Raw genomic sequence first — 18,396 nt, 5'->3', positions numbered from 1 at the left:
CGAGGTAAATTGCCTCAAGCCTTGTGATTCAACAGAACTACAATCATCAAAGACTACTTCCTACAAAGATATGTAGCTTCCACTTTATTTCTGGCTATGTAGTCATTATCCTGCTTCGACCAAGTCCCATAAATTTTGCAGTTCTCTAAACAGAACCTACAAAATGAACTACAAATAAACCCATATGTTACATGAATAATTATATCATTTGCAGTGGAATAGCGAATGAAAGGAATCTTTCATAATGCAAATTAATACACAGCTGTTGGGAAATGTTTGTCCTTGCATCCAGATGCTCAGTCTGCAGGCAGTTTGTCATATAAATAACTTCGTTTTGTATTGCTTTTGGTTACTTAAAAATCCTTAAACAACGAGAAACTGATGGTAACATTGTTAAATTACCTACCTGAATTAAATTCATTTAAGTAATTATCAACGATTGAGAAAAATCCCTAAAAGTCAAAACGTATGGAGTTCTTCATCTCTGACTCATTTAGAAACAGGAACATGTTATGAGGATCTTGTTTCGTGAACACCCTTTCCGAATATAACTTGAACAGTGTTTGTATGCAAAACGTGATTGTAATAGTTTTCAGTTAAAGGCACGTCCGCGAGTCCTTCGTTACATCAGCGTCGACATTGTAGTATCTTAACACAAATATTACAATGCCATTCACATCATTTATGATACTTTATTCTCTGAAAAGCAAACTTAATCGATTTAGTTACCGTTTTACAAAGTATGTTGGTACAGAGTAGGTACGAGGATTTTTTGCGGACGTAACACACAATTATCTCGGAACCTCTTCCCTATACTTAACTGATCAAAGATGATTTTGCCACAACTTTAATCAAAAGCTCAGAACCCAAAACAAAGTTACGTAAGAAAATTATTTGAGTGTTGTAACGAGTAACGCAAATGTTTACTTCGCGTCTTCGCATCCCGAAGGACAAACAGAAATAGAATATAACTAAAATCTGATTGTCACCATATCTTTCAAGAATAAGGAACAACAAATAAAGAAATATAGCTGGTCTATTTATCCCGACAGTTACCTATGCAAAAATATTAAATTTGATTGTGGATTCGATGAGCTCGCTCAACTGACTTTTAAAAATCTAGTTAAATTAAATAAGGGTAACCGAAAAGCGACCCTAGAATATTTTTGTTCACCTTAATATTCATTTAAAATCACTGAAAATGTATAGACGTGAATGCGTCAGATACCTATTTCACAGTCATAATCACGCAATTGGAGTAGGCCAGATTATAAACTTCCTGTAATATTTCAAGGGCCTTCTTTTCTAATTTCAACTTCATTATCCTCAAGCCTTCAACCATACCTTAATTTCTTTAAGAAATTTCCCCTGTCGTCGTCTACTCTGGGGGTAACCGGGTTTGCGTGGCGCGTCCCGCAAGGTCGGTCTGCCACTCGGTGGGAGTGAGAGGGGTGTTCTAATGTTCACGACTTCTTGACATACATATACCCAAAAACAAAAACATGCCTAATTCTAAAATATATCATAGTAAAACTTTAAGGAACTGTGAACGCAACAGCCAATGTCTTAGTTTTGCTAGTTGAAACCTCTCATCAATGGGATTATAATAATAATATAAGAAATGTTAATACCCCGCTATAAAGGGTGTATTACACAGGGGTGGCGAGCTGGCGGGGAGGGGCGTGCGTGCACTAGGGATATGCGGCCCGCCGGCGCCAGGAGTCCGATCGATATTCCGGCCCACAGCTCACTCTGTCGAGTTGGTGCCGCGACGCGCTTGTGTGCTGTGCCGTTCTAAGTTTTGTGCTCGTGTGTTCGTACCTTTAGAATTTTATAGAACCTCAGTGTAGTGGATTTATACGTTTGGATTAACGTACGGAGATGAGATAGTCCTCGCTAGCTATCGGTATGTATATGATTTGCAAATTTCTATGAATGAGGCCACCGTTTCATTTAGGGCTACAGGTTTCCGGTGTTTAGTGTCTGTGTTACTTGTACAAAGATCAATAGTGAGGTTTACGTAGTGATGTCACCGTTGCCGATTTTATATTTTGAGTTTTAAATTAAACGTTATCGATTTTAATACCTGTAAGTAAGCATACGGACGTTTTGTAATAACATAATCTACAGACATAGCTCCGTATTTGTTTTTATCGATAACCCGGATAGATATCAATACATTTGCAGCCAATGTGATAAGTGATATTGTTATTTTTTATTGTTTTTCTCGTTATTAAGCCCAATAGAATTGAGATTAGGAATGGAGAGAGATCGGTGTTTATTTTTTAAACGCAATAAACGTCGAGAAAAGGCTGTTCTACATTTGGGTTATTCCAAAGGAAAATTTCAAAACATTAGCACGTATCCACAAAGCTACATCCAGTCTGGATCTTTTCTGCAAACTAGTATTCTATGACCTATTTAATTTCCATGTCTTTTAGTCTCGCCAAGTAGTGCTTCAGTAATTGTATCCCTGAGTGTTAATTAGTCTCTTTGCCTTTTGACCTGTACTTTGATGCCATGCATGCATCAGTCTTGGAAGTTGTTTTATCTTGACGGATTCTCCAGACGGAATTTGCCGGGTGCGTACAGAAATCTGTCGTTATTTGCAGAGCCGCGCGCCCCGCCCCCTGCCGTCATCGAGGTCACTCGCGCAGACGTACTGATCAACTGTCCGATACTGGTTAATGTTACAGTCATAACGTCCCGATGTACTAATCTCTATCTACTATCATTTTTCGAGTTAGATATCTTTTTAATTTATCGGTTTTGGCAACCATTTTCGCAAAACTTAATATGCCATGATTCAATTATTATTTTTTTGTGACGCTTCATCTCAAAACTCTATGTATCTTGAATCATATTTGGATCTTCCAACGTCCTTGAAACGCACTCCTAACAGATTAGATCTAGCGCTACAACGAGCACCGGACACTGTGTTACATCGTATGATATCATACATTAGGCCATTAATTTACTGTGTTTGTTATGATGTCATACTTATCTCAAAGTCAAACCTTTCTGTGTTAGAGCTCTGTGGTCCAAAGAATTTAAAGTAAAATATGATAAGGCTGCTTGAGATTTAAAGCCACGCCCTTTTGTTTTGTAGCGACACAGATAGCTTAGTTTTCTAGTAGTGACCGCAATGACTCAGAGTCAGAAGCATGCTCGCCATGATAATGAGCTCGTAGCGCAGTAGACTGCATTTGTTAATGACAAAAAATAATAGATGAGGTCATCTTCGACCTGCTTACACTGTGACCATTCATCCGCATATTTTTGTATTCCGATGGATCTCATTGAATTTTTCGTCAGCTCTAATGTTTAGTTGCCCGAGTCGTGGGTGGCAGACATCTAACTCAGTACGATGATAGCTCACCTCGCCGCAAAATGTATATTTCTTCGCGCACTTTATAAAAGTGAATCTTACGTTATCTGATTAGCATAAACCGTGGGTTTTTGTACCATACAACGTTTTGAACTAGTTAATATTTTATACCGATCGTGGAAGCTTTACGAGACTCAGGAATAGATCCATTACTTTTTTCGGTTAGATTTTGTTTTTTTTTCCTAATATTCTATTTCAAAATATTTAAATAATACGCAACTGACAAAGTCTAGCAAAATTATTATAGTTATTCAGTTAAATAACTTGATTAAAACCTGTAGCAGATTGCGTAAGACTTCATTACCGGTTTCCGAGGATATGAAGATGGTTTATTTGTAGTTTTATTGAGGCAAGACTGGCGTAGACAGTTATCTCTCCCCTAGCTTGTCATGTGACCCTTCAATTGACCCAAAAGCATACCATCTTGATGTCATAATGGTGGAACTAATTATTTGAACTAGGGTATTAATAACTCGAAAATGTATCATGAAGCTCTACAAACACAAAGTTAAGCATTTTATTAGACGCCATGTTTCCTCTGTGTACGTGTATTTTGCATCAAAAAACACTTATTTTTATCAGTAATGCACTTGAAGCTGATAAAATAATGACATACTATCTTACTTTAGTATTCAAATGAGATTGTATAAAATTTACATATTCTATACTTCAACTTATCGCAATACTTTATTTACTATTCATACTAAGCTATAATTATATTTTTTTGTTTACAGGTAAGTCTTCGGATGACATAATTGAACCTTGAACGTGATAGAAATAATGTGAGTCAATAATAAAGACAGTCAATGAGTTTTAAATAAGAAGTGATCATTTATGTCGATAATCAACATTATGAACTATGGCTACAAAGTTTCCTGAATGCAGAGTTACGGTTTCTCAAGAATCCAGCAGTACTTTTTATAGAAATCTAAATTTAGATAGTTATGGCCAGTACGTAGAGAATCGAGCCGTGAAATACTGGACAAAGGTAGCTCTGATAATCGTGAAACACTTAAGAAATATGTATTAAAGATATTTCTCTAGTTCTTTCATAATTTTTGAAAGGTCAGTAATACTAAACAGTTTTGGAAAAAGAGTATGCCTCGTCTCCTTGAGTTGCAGAAGATTTTATCACATAAGGCCACAAAATAAAAGTTAACAACTACAAAAACGGTAAGGAAAAATGCGGTAATTAAATACCATTCACCTAAAACCACTGTCGTTAAAATACAATAAATTAATCACCTATTTCTGTTCATGGAATTTAAACTAGAGTGCAATTGACACGGAATTCCTCCATTTATTTGCTTTTCAAGATAACTGCAAGTTAGAGACCGATTTAGCTAAGAGTTTTAAGCTTGTTTTGAACTTCGAGAACAGCTCAGTTTGAAATATTTCCCCGTTCCATTCGATGGTATCTAAAACGAAATTACAACGGCAACGGTCAAAGTCAGGGGCCCTTTCACAGCACAAAAAGCGTTAATGGTACTAACAAAGGGCCACGCTACCACAAGCTTTCTACTATTTCTGTCAACAGTCCGTCATTGTACTCGATTCTTTGTTTATTATTTGATTCGGCGCGATTTCAAGTTTATTACTTTTGAAGTATGTATGAGGTTTCTATCATCTACTTTCTTACATAACATTTCGTTATTTTCGAGTATTTCCTGCTTGATGGTTGTCAGCTTTTTAACCAAGGTCCACGACACATTATTACGTGATTAACTCCAATTATAGTTAGCGATAAGGAAAGTTTGAATATAGCAAAATAGCCTTCTGGTATTTAATTCTTAAATTTCCCTAAAATACTGTAAAATTTAATCTTAATTAAGTCCTAAAGGATAAGGGTTTTATATTTTTAAAAGTAAGACGTTAAAGCAATTGAAGTCCGCGCTTAATATTCCGGCAGTAGAGTCCTGAGTCCCGCTCTACCGGGGTCGTCGACCTCGAATCCAGTCCATGTCTTGCACTCGCCGACTCACGTAACAACCGCTTTCTGAACATACACAACAGCACACGTATGTATTGCATGTGCTCAACCAAAGAGCTGCGTAAGATTCATTTATAAGATCATATTTTCTATATTGCAACAATCGAATTTATGTATCTTGCATATTGATGATTGGATCGATAACGAGCAGATTAACATAATCGATTTGCGGCTGTTTACCACAATATATCGATTTGTACAGATCAAATTGTATAAATTACCTACATAATAATAAACACATCTGTTGCTGGGGTACACGAAAAAGCTGGTAGAATTCTGAGATCGTCTTAGACTGATATGAATTCTTCAGTAAAACCAGTTTAAGTATAGCTACGTGCTTAATTGTCTGCTTGCCAATCTGTGGTTAGAGATTTTGAAATCTTGGCAGCTTTCTAATTTCTGTTTATTATTACGTTAAAAAGTCGTACCAGCTTTGTTTAATTATACTGATAGTTTACTTATTGTAGAGGGTTATAAACATCAATAAGATGCTTTCGCGCCAGCTCGTGCCCTTCCGTACAGAGAAAGCGTTCTTCGAAACGTGAATCATTTTTTGTACTTCTTCTACATCCTCGTTTCTCATCGTTTGTTGTTGAAACTAGTACAATTCTTTTTTTTTAACAAGTCCGTTTATTCTAAACTACTTTCATTTCATTAATAAATCATTCGGAATTAAGTGCGTAATTGCAGTTGGTAGTGGAATCACGCATATTCTTGTCATAAAACAACCGTTCGTTTACGCACACTAAAACATCGAAATGTCATGAAAATTGAATAGAGCGGTTAATTCACCGGAACAATCTGCCGGCTGTTGAACATCAATTTGATGCAATCATGTCGGATTGTTCACTAAGCTCTGTGCTCTTCGGATACATTATAATGTTGTCATGAATGGACTGTGAATATGTGATGTCATATTACTAAATTGGAAACAATGACTGCAATTTTATACAAACCTTATCCTTAACCTATCTTGGTTCTGTTTCATGGGAACTAGATAATCTGAGGGCAGTGTCTACAATGTATGCACAGCGGTAACGGTACGGAAGATAGTAGAGATAAGTGTTGTTTGATGACAGAAAAGACATAATGTCAAGGTGAAAGATTACATTGGGCATGCAACTATAAAACTAATCGGCCAACAAATTCATCGTCCTAACAGTTGAATGTATTCGATACTTTATGGTGCATTGTGTTGTTTCAACGCGAGGTTATTGCGTTGCTTCACTCAGCACAAATTTTAATATCGCGTCGAGGTCATACCAGACTAGCAGTTGGCATAAGCAAACAAAAGTTTTATTTTGTTCAGACTGCGGTTAATACAATGGAAGTATTCACAGTCCCGGCTTTCAACTTGCTTCTCAGTAATGTGAGCTTCAAATTAAGCTTGACCTACAATCTCTTTACATGTTCATTGGTTTTAAGACAAATAACTATAAGGCTGCTTATGCTTGAACATCGTAACAGTTCATGGCATGAAAATTCTAATTAATCAGAGTACCACTAAGCCTAATACCCCGTTGTACAATAAGACAGAGATAAAACCAAAGTAACAGTATTTTACCGCGGCAACTTTACCACAACTTTTGACAATTAAATGCAGATAATAATCTATTTTATTACCAACGGGCTACATCTTTCAAAAAACTCCTGGACAGACCAATGAAGACCTTTATGACGTTTTGAGTTGAATACTGATTTCTCCAATACTATATGTACCGCTAGTATGAATATTATGGAAAGTGTGTTCATGTGCATTTGCACAAAGAATTTCATCGCTAACTCATGGCTTGTGAATAATTCATAGTGCGTTATAAACACGAACGGCTACCATACAATAGTTACCTATTTTCTTTTCTCAGAATATATGTGCCGTCGATTCTGATGCGGCTATTATTGCAATTCTCGATAATGATAAGCAGACCTAATTTACTTTGGATTATGAAGTTAAATTGATTAAAACAAGATAAGGATACAAAATTAATATTCGATGTGCCGTTATCCATATTATTATGTGTTCTCGTGTGTAGTGTTGTAATGGTTTGTTATTTTAGTTGACAGAATAGCTCGTAACCTGATACTTGAATGTTTGCCCGAGGTAAAACTAACCGTCCATTTGTTAAATTAAATATTGATTGTTTAATATCGACAACCATAGATTTTTTGTTATTTATGATACTGGCATTCCTAGTACTACCTTATAAACATTACGTATAATAAATAAAAGATTATGGTTTTTGGCAGCTTATCAAACCGTGGGTATCCAGGCAATATCAAAGTTCACTCTTATATTTTTGTTTCAAGAATTACCATTACATTACATTTTTCTCTTCGAAGGATGTGATTACGTCAGGAAAATAAAATAATGCCTCATTAAGAACAATTTACAGCTTGTTGTTCTCTTTTATATCCAAGAATCATTCATACTGAATACATCAAGGATTACAGCCCAAGTCGTGGATTCTGTCGTCTGAGTATAATTTTTATGATCGCTTCGAGTTATATTGACCTAAATAGGCGATAGCGTCATCGCTCCAGCGAGGCTAGCGTCTTGCATGTAGGCGTGGCAAATGCAGACTGCGCTACTTGGTGATACAAAAGTAAAAAAAACCCTCATCACCGAATCTCTGAGAATTATTCGAGCAATATAACACACACCAGTGTGCTTTATAAGCATGTTATAAAAGTAAATACTTGACTGTTTTTTTTTCTCACGGCGGTTTGAGTGTATTGTGCCGTAGACTTATCGCGTGTAACACTCGTAGAGGTGGATTGGATGGTAGCGTGCAGTGCATGTGTTGCCATAAAACCGGTCGGTCGCGCACAAACAACAGGGCCGGCCTTCGCCGCAGTTGCCGACGCCCGAGGTGACGTCACTGCGCTTATGTCATACCATTACCATCTATGATTGTATGCTGTAGCCAAATTGACCTGCAAACTTAACACATGTCTATGCGAATCATTTTATTTAGGAGGACTGCCTCATTGCCAATAATACATTCACTACGTCAGATATAAAGATTTTGACCGTCATCCACACTTCTTTGATATGTATAAAGGTGATTCGGTGTAGCTGTATATTACAGACTAAATATTGATGCTAATAAGTTTATTTATAACAATGACTATTATAGCTTAAGTACCGATTTCTTAAAGAGTTTTTACTTCTTGTATATTATGCATTTACATAAATTACGTCATAGAATCTCTTAAATCTTCCATTTACTTTCCTCGTTTACAGCTTTTATGACTATATTTAGTTTAACGTAACATTTGTACTTTCCAGCAAACCTTGAGCTGGTTATTTGAGTAACATGCTACGTTATCATGTTTGGCAGGTCATTTTCATGAAACCTTTTTAATAGAAGGGATATCAAATTCTCTCTAAAAAACTTATTCGTGTTTATGTTTCGCGCTCTCTCGCTCTTTCCCAAGCTATGAGTACCATATGGTGCAGGGGTAGAGCTGACATTGTAATGAGCTGGTATTATAATATACCGGGCGTCGTGGTTGGTAACAAATGAGCCGCATCCTACTCTACAAAGTTCAGTGGCGACTCCCACGCGCTAGACTCATTGACTCCTATCTTACCAAGGTGATGGTGCAACCATAATAATGACCAAATTTTATCACACTAAATTGTACAATTGGCGTCTTAATAAATAGAATAGACTGCCCTATTTACGAACTATCTATCTATTGCTTGTCGTAATATTTAATATTTGGGACATAAACGTGATGACTGGAGCGTAAAACACTGAAATCACTGGCCTCGATTCAAACGTTCTGAAAATCTCTAAACAGTAAGTTCTATTAATAAGTACCAGTTTTCGTTTTGCCGATTTATATAAAGAAACGTACTTTCCTATGTCCGGTCAGTGACGTGTGAGTGAATTGCTACACTGCTAATGCACGGGCAATCCCAGTCCCGGGGGATCGATAAAAGCTCTATCACGGCAACGTGCTGTATATATTGTATTGTCTACTTTTCACGCGATGTTTTCAGTTCTCTTCAACATTCAATCTCAATGGTTTCAACAACACAAATGAATAGTTGTTATTTTTAGAATGGCATGTCGATTTCATCGCTTCAAATTAGCAATCTGATGAACAATTAGGAATTTCTCTACTGGGAACGGGTCCAGGTAATATTTAGACCGGATATCCTTTTGTTTTTGCGGCGCAGTCATGTTTCGTGTCAGTGATGGTATTGTTTATTATTTATAACAGGCGGTTGTGGCTCGCTTGGGAGGGGAACATTTTCACGCAAGGGAGCGTTCTGATTACGACAGCTAATTAGCTGTGTGGTCGTCGATGGCCAGGCGGAGCGTGGCATATGCTTTGATGCTTTGTAAATACAAAATGAAGTCGTATATACCGGGACTAAATACCATCGAACAAAACGTATTAAACCTAAGCCGCCGTATCTTTGGTAAATTCAGCACAGTGCCTTTTATACTTGTAAATATCTGCGCTTTACAAAACATGACGTTACCTTAAAAGAAATACAGGTTTGCAAACTACTCATGGTAAAAGAGTGTCGATTGCGTCCTGCATATGTGCAACTCTAGTCCAAGGAATGTGTGGACGTTGCTGTTTGTAAAAGCTTCGTTTTGATACTCATATTTGCTACCTGGTTACAGTAGAAAAAATATATTATTGTAATTCATTAGTTAGTGGAGTTGGTAGTGTAACTCACGCGACTCGGCTTCGGGCGCGGTTCTATATTTGGGTTAATGGATTCGTCCGCGCACCGCCACCAGCATGGGAAGTGCCTGTTAGATGGTTCGTCCGCTCCTACCAGTTCCAGGCCGCATGGCCAAGACCCAGTTTATTCCGATAAGATTCATGAAATTCACCTGAAAATAAATCATTTTCTGTAAGTGTCCTGACAATTCTGTTTCGTTTGTAAAGTTAATCATACATTCAGTAACTATACTAATGTAGGTTAGTTATAAAACTCGTGGTATTTTGTTGTAAAGAGGAATTAAAACGTTAACAGCTTTTCGGTGTTTTGTTGTGTCCATCTAGCGTCCACTTTTGCTTTGTTAATGGCTCCAAATTTAGAGCAGAATGATGTCAGAACATCGGAAACTGGAAATCATGTCACTGGAGATTTGATTTTTAACACTTGTTTATGTTACAAATATACATATATTGGAGCGTTATTGATATTAGGGTCGGTGTATCGGTAACTAGTAAAGTAAAAAAAAAGAACCACGAGTAAGTAAAACGAAGCTTATTTAAAAAAAACAAACAGGCATCGGGTGCTCGCTGTGGTTAGAGTGCAGCACAAAGTGGCAGGTTGTACGCGATCCACAACCGTCCTACTGTGACTGTGACGGCCCGTAAATACATCCGTACATAAAAATGTACAGTTATTCTAAGCTGATTGAAAATAGACTTTATTGCCAACGATCTAAAGTTCCACTTCATGAAGGTACTAACGGGATGGAAATGATAGAAATCGCAACGCTTCCTGCGGTTGTAGAATGGGAAATGAAAATGAATGCACATAATTTATGAATGAGTTACGCATAGCGTTTTTGGTACAATTGTAATACTGACTGTTGACACCGATTTGAAGTGCATTGTTCTCACTGGGAGATTAGAACTTTTTCTCTTGTTCAATCTGTTATTTATTTACCGGAATGCTGAGTTTAATTACCCCGATAACTTAAATACCAACTCCGGTTTAGCTTTCCATTCGAGTAACCATCGTTAGTTTTTGTTGAACTTCGTATGTTTAATTCATATCAGTTCTCTTTTGCTAGAGACTGTCACATCGGCTTGTTCGTTAGTTTCTAGCACACTAACGGTTCTCGCTCATATAACTCTTTACATAATATGCGTAAACATAAAATCGTGTAATGTTGTTAGTAGGATATACGTAATACTTTCTTGTATTATTTACAGTTATGTATTAAATATATTTATGCGCATGAATTAAACAACTAGAGAAAAAATCACTGATTTGTATGGGGTGGTCAATTTTTTTCGGTACTAGCCATCTGAAATTTGTTTATTTCACTTCACAAAATCGTTACGTAATATGAACGAAGTCTGATCGAACACGTGGTAAAAAATATTTACTTCCTTGTATATCTTACAGATAATTTGTAGAAGAGTTTTCTTATATCTCAAAATGTTTTAGTCAGTTGAAGCAATAGTAAAGAGGTGTGAAAGGTGAAATTATGAGGCCCTCTTTATTGTCTTGATAGATAATTATAATTAATTAACGGAAAGGAAAGTTTAACAAGTAAATTATGACTGTTTGTCGTAGCTATTAATGTTTAACAATTATGTTGATTAACAGAAATAATTATACGCCGTTATTTAATAAATGAGTAGAGGTATTATAGTAAAATTAATAGTGTTTAAAGTACACGAATACAAAGTCATCTTTCTCAGTTCCGGGAAAATTTACTATCCTAATGAAGCAGGTGGTTATAATAAAAACTATCCTACTTCCAAAAGAAAAAGAATCCAGTGTTTTAGCACGCCATTCCTATCCGGCGCAGGAATTTGGATAGGATATCCGCCGCCCAAAGCGGTTTGTCCACTTATGAATGTATGACGGACGTCGCTGCGTGCCCCCCTCGCTGCGCAGATAGCATGTCGTCTAGTCATTTACCAGACGCGACAAACATTGGGGGAGGGTGGCCGGCGCTTGTACCTGGACATTTATCACTGCCACGAAGCCCGTGCCAAACAACACTTTATAACTAAGATAAACTAAATATTTGAAACGAAGCAAAAACGAAACATCTTAAAAAATGTTTGCTTCCAATAACTGATAACTTTGTGAGTCACCATTACTTTCGGCATTTTAAGTCTGTGTTGAACAAACTACTTTTCAGGACGTTTTTATATCTTTAAGTAGGACTTTCGAAATTTACTGACAGGAATTTTGATGCTTATTATTTTGTCCTAGCGCGTCCAAAAATCTTTCGTTATTGGTACTCTTGACACCCTACGATAAATATATATTGTGAATAATGACTGGAATGTGTTATGCTTCCTATACGTAGCATTTATATTTAGCAACTTATCTACCATGTAAGAATTTGAATTTAAAATCTTATTTATCTCTGCCAGTTCTACAGTTTCATCTCATGAAATGGTTTTACTTGTTTCTCGTATTTTTTTAACAATTGTAAAGCCAAGTATCAATTTATGACTTACATGAATATTTGTTGTATTTTTTGTTTTATAATATTGACTCGTTTATTGAATACGGCATTAATTATCTTTATTTGCACGGCACGGACAGTTTCTGTGTGTGGTTAGTGTCACCTAGTTTGCTTTGCGACGTCCGTTTAGTAGAACGACCAATCCCTTTCAATGTGGTAATCCAATCTAATCTAGAGCGAAATTGTGTTCGTCCCATGTGGGTTGACTCGGCTCCCTAGTAATATCAGTGAAATGTGCCGCGATTCTGACCTTTAGGGCTGGGCATATAAGTGCGCTATAGTTTAGGTGTGTAGAGTTCAAGGGTAGCCAACGCCCCAAATCGTGGAGGAACGTGAAATATTAAAGGTTAACATAAAATAGCGTAAAATGTTTAGTCTATATCAGTCACTGCATCAATGTCATGTTGTTGGAAATGTTAGTATAAATAACTGAATTTATTTTTAAATACAGTTTGGTAACTTTAGAGCTGACCTAGCTGTCCATAAGTAATTGCAACCGAGTAGACTTGTAATAGTCTGACGTAAAGCGGTTTTATGTGATTAATAATTGCTTAGTGTCTGTGTAGCCGTAGTTTATGTGGTTCCATGGTTATAATGGCATGGCAGGCTATGGTGTATCGACGACGCCGACGCCATGTCTGCTTGCCGAGGTCAATGGCCGCGCCAACTTGCCTATTCGATACACTTGCTTTGTTTGACTTTGGTTGCTTCTTTGATTCGTGCTAGCTAACGCTTAATCTAAGTTTATATAATCTTTCGAACACGGTTCTGAATCTAAAATATTGTTTATCTGTAATTGAGTTACATAAAACAGTGAGATTTTTGTATTTAAAAGCAAAAGGCTAAAATAATTTTAAAAAATTCTTTAAAAAATATAGTCGACTGCCCAAATTCCCAGCCGGTGGAAATAATGGAATCCAATCATAACCGTTCGTCAATCATGCATGACACTTCTCTGCTTGCATGGTTCCGAAACGCTTCGATTGAACACGGCTAATAAATTACTCTCAAAATGACTATAGCCAAAAGATTATTGCTCCAAAATTAAAAACAACGAAAAATACTTTACAACAGTAATCACAATTTATAGTAGCCCTTTTACAAATCGAATTATCTTATTTGGTCTAAAATCTTAAATTTAAACACTTCTAAAGCTTCTTGTAATGCCCATATTTAAAATAAGGTTGGCCGGAGTTAAAAATATGAAGCAGTAGAATTAATTAAGTGTTAGTTTACTTAGAATTATTCAGTCGGTAGAGATGCATGAGCTGGTACACCGATGATTTAATCGCTGTACATTTTGTTATAGTCAATTAAGATAACGGGATACCGGGAAAGTCTTTAAAATGCAATTTACCTAAGGTATTAAAAAATCACTGATGTGGTGATGACTAACTTTGCAGTCGAATTAGTGTGATGTTTACAAAGTTGTGATGGCGATGGATTAATTTAGATATTTATAAAGCTGTTTGAAATTAAAGTTGTAAAATTCATCTACAAGGTAAACCGAAAAGTACCTACCAGAATACTTATGAAAATCTCATTGTAATGCTTATGGGCCAGAAGAATGGTAATTTTCCAAAGCTCAAAAAACAGAAGCTAGGAAAATCATAAATGTCATCTCATTGTTAACAGCGCAAATGATTTAATTTAAAGTTTTCATCGTTCTATTGTTTTTCCGGGGTGACCCAGAAATACATCCACCTTTTAAGAAGTACTTCAAAAACCTTTATATTTAGAGAGCCCTTTGAAGTTATTTGATGTAAATCACTCGCATCTAATCGTCCTCATACACCGTATGTAGGTAAATAGCGTCATGAGAATGGGTGTTACTTATGAATAGAATGCTAATTATGTAAATAGGACTTCGTGGAGGATCGCTACGTGATGGAAAGTGCGAAACCACAGGCTGTATGTTGTAATGATCGTTTGTTTTAATGCTGTTATTGTTATTGATAGTCACACATGCGCTCGTTTAATGGCAACACCAACTTTAAGATGTTTAGATTTATGGCGATCAGATCAGAAATGAATGCAAAAAGAGTTTTTCGCATTTATTTCTGATCTACTCCAGGGCAGAGGCCTAGCTCTACTCCCTTTCTATCAATTTCTCTATCTATCTAGGGTTACATTGTTCCACTTTTCATTGAAGGAGTAACGCTGAAAGTATGTGTACAGTTTTGTTTTAATCCAAGAAAAATATATAATTCTGTATGCTTTACAACTTTTGTCTGTCTGCCTAATTTAGAATGACAAGATTGCGATAACACTTGGTTTATGTTTACTGAAACGTATATTTTTCTCAAGTCCCAGAATCTTGTCTGATTTCACATGAGATTGTATCATTGTTTGTTCTCCTTTGCGGTACCGGCAAAAACTTGTGTGAAATGTTTGGGATTTGTTTTGTCATTGACGTCGGATTCTAGCCAGTGAATACTAAAATGCTATGTTAAATATGTTTGCTAGATATTTTTAGCTCCCTGAAAGTGGATAACGATGCTCTGTCAATCATTATCTTAGTTTCATATTATTTGAATCGCGTTTCTATAGCAATAATAATCGTGTTTTATGTCAGTCTATCCTTGTTCATTATTTCCACTTAAAGATAAGTTTGCCCTCATGATAACACTATTATTACAAGAGGCTTAGTGCTTGCTTTATTTATTCTGATGGTCCGCAGTGAACGACATAGATTTCTATTGTGATCGTCAGGGACATTTGTCAAATGAGCTATTATGCGAGAAGGTCGTACTCAAGCTGACAAAATAATACCCATAGTAAATAACGTGGACGAATCACTTGCCCACTAGTAAGACTCGTTATGGGTAATTGGGAGCCCGCCCGGTTGTTGTGGCTATCGCTGTCCATTATTTCATTTATAGATGGCCTTAATTTCATGGTACATTTCTTCCTATTGACTTCAAGTCGCAGTCGTTTTACATCTCTGTTATTCAGTCGTCGCTATCGACAATTATGACGAATAAAAACTAGAAGAGACCAAATTATCTCCAATTTGTCAAGGTTAACGTCTAATTGTAACCTTTGTGAGTAATAATCGTCCATGTAATACTACAATTGTACAAATTAGTGTGAGGAGGCTATTCAAGAAAACTGAACTGTTGCGGATTGCTTGTTGTGTGAATGAGTCACAAATTACGCAACTTCACGTATTGATCCTGTTTTGAAGCCGACGTTTTAATTTCGAAACTTGTTCTGTCGCAAATTCTTCGAACTTTTGACTGCTAAACAGTAGTCAGCCTTGCTGACATTTTGCTGCACTGTTTCAAAATTACGTCATGTAACATTTCAATTTAATGATGGTAGGAATTAAGTTATAAAAAAGATCGAGTTTTCAGATTTCCATCTGAGGTAGTCTGCAGAGTACTAATAATTTTTATGTCCTTATTCCAATGCAACATTATGACTTGGTTTTAAGCACTTAGGCGTGGCTATTAGTCTTGAAGCGGGTATCTAATCTTATCGCCGCCTGGCAGCGTGATGTCACTTGAAATAACAAAAATATTTTAGAGCATCATGTCTGTATTTGTGATTTGTATGCAGTTGTGGAAAGTATGGTGTCTTAGTGAAATCGCACCGAAGATTTGTGTTTACTGCTAATAATTAGGTTAAGTGAGTAATTTGCTGGCAGGCAATCTTTTATTTTCATTTATTAGTTAACGTCATTGCCTTACTTTAAATTAAACGATGTTACACCATGCAATACTAACTTTTTAATTAAAAACAAGTATCTAATGGTCGTTGATAAAATACAATGAACCTTAAACGGTCATCGTTATTTAAATATAATTTATTCGAAATCCAAGGTCTGTCTATTAGTCTATATTGAAATTCGTTGTTGCTATCAACATCTAGGTATGTTATGCTTGATTTATTTATTACTTAGGTATTGTTGAGTTTCAGCAAATGTCGTTTTGCTAAAAAGGTTTATAACTAGAGGATTTTTTTCAAAAACCCTTCGTAACCATTATCCCTATTATATCAACTATATTGACTGACCAGCATTATAAGACTATTTAATATTTATACATTATACAGGGGATTTCAAATTACATCCATAAACAAACTGCAGTTAATGTTATGTTTATTCTAGAATGGTTTAAGTTAACGTGTCAAGATGTATCTGCCCTGCCTGCCACATTAAGGTCGATGTCAGTTAAAGTCATCATAATTCTAACGATGTTATTTTGGTCTTTTCAGATAGTTGAGCGTGGCGGCGAGGTAGAGGTTGGTCGCAATGACGACCGACATATCGGTGTCCCGCTGGGACCCGTCCATCGGCCATGGCCAGGAAATCATCGACGAGTTCGAGTACGATGGCGGCAACTCGTCGTCGAGGCTATTCGAACGATCGCGCATTAAGGCGTTAGCAGGTAACCATACCCTTAAAACTTACATCTTACATCTATAAAGTTCTCGTACTCATAATTGGGGCAAGGATGGAGATTTTACGCCGGAAGATGGCTTAAAACATAACTTGGTTGATGCTAACCTTTTTTCTGCTTATACTCATGTATTTCCCCTTCTTTGTCCCGTGCAGAATAGAAACAGTCAATGGGCTCCAAAATATTTCCCTCCACATAGTAGGATCAAAGATGGAACGTTCCATGTAATCTGTTTAAGGTTTTGATGATTTATTTTCTAATAGGATTTTATTATCGTTGTCCTCAAATCCTTGTAACACTGGTTTTGATGATTTATTTTACAAGATTTAATTATTGTTGTCCTCTTGTTATATTGATTTTTATTTACTTCCAAGTTTGTCAATAATCATCACTTTTAAATTTTATGAATTTAATTCGCGGTATCAGTACGTCACTCAAGCATTTAGTCACGAGCAGTCTGAGTGACGAGCTGTGGTAGATCCATGTCACTTTTATTTTTAACATCATTTCGTGTTGCATTGTTAAGAACATATTTTTTCTTATAGATATTTGGTTGTGTATCTGTTAGTCGTTGATATCAACGTATCCCGTTATTTTTTTGGAAAGTGTTGATATTTATCTTGTCTATTGTTTCCCGCGATCGTGAAGCTTCTAAGCAATAACCTTTAAACAAAACCCGTCTGTGGTAATAGTACCCAGCTATGAATAGAAAGGGTGGGCCTTTCATCCTCCCCACCGTTTTCCCAGGTGTTGTACTCAGTAGTGGAAATCTTCCGGTTGACATCACGTAAGGGTGCTTTTGTTAAGCGACCTTTTATGGATGTTCAGAATAGCACTTTTTGTTCAAGTTAGGATGTACTCCTAACAGCTATGCACTATAAACCATCACCTTATATACCCAGCTTAGATATGCTATTCATTTAAACGTTAAAGATAGGCAAATTTATAACAGTACTCAATATCACTTTTACTTTTCGTGTCGACTTGCTTCAATGTGTAATTTAATAAGTCTGAATAACTAGAGATGATGTTTACTTTTTGATACCGGCACAAATATAAATAAAGGAATAACATCGTATGTTTAATGTAAACTTACACATTCTTATTGGTTAACGAATATGTGTCAGTACACTTATCTAGCAATTTGATAAGATTCAAGTTGATTGCCATGATATGCTCGCAGAAATGGACTCGAATTACGATAATGTATGTTTAAGAATACTTGCATGCAGTGGTTTCCAGAAATATAATGAGAGTACCTACTATACTAATATGGCAAACGGATAAACCTTATACCTTAAAAATTTAAAGTTATTCTTTGTTGATTTATTTTGATTATTAAAGCACAACAACAATCAAACAACAATCAGTTCACGACCGTACGACACAGTTTACCATTTATGTAATTTCAAACTTTATAAT

The 18,396-nt window shown here is 36.2% G+C and overlaps 1 protein-coding gene across 9 annotated transcripts in view; it reads left to right on the top strand.

Annotated features, from left to right (window-relative positions):
- The window catches only part of LOC113495669 (spectrin beta chain), a 50,982-nt gene that overhangs the window by 6,347 nt on the left and 26,239 nt on the right, over positions 1–18,396 (top strand). For 7 of the 9 annotated variants that reach the window (XM_026874523.1, XM_026874531.1, XM_026874528.1 and 4 more), the window contains exon 2: positions 16,790–16,962. In XM_026874523.1, coding sequence (XP_026730324.1) covers positions 16,827–16,962 — 136 coding nt within the window. In that variant the 5' untranslated portion in view covers positions 16,790–16,826. Of the gene's footprint in view, positions 1–1,754; positions 1,907–16,116; positions 16,202–16,789; positions 16,963–18,396 lie in introns of those variants that run through there. The other 2 variants (XM_026874524.1, XM_026874525.1) reach the window with 2 other exon arrangements.

Source organism: Trichoplusia ni, chromosome 7, assembly GCF_003590095.1.
Source record: "Trichoplusia ni isolate ovarian cell line Hi5 chromosome 7, tn1, whole genome shotgun sequence".
Classification (NCBI taxonomy): Eukaryota; Metazoa; Arthropoda; class Insecta; order Lepidoptera; family Noctuidae; genus Trichoplusia; species Trichoplusia ni.
The sequence above is the reverse complement of the archived record's forward strand: the minus strand, read 5'-3'. Positions and strand labels throughout refer to the sequence as shown.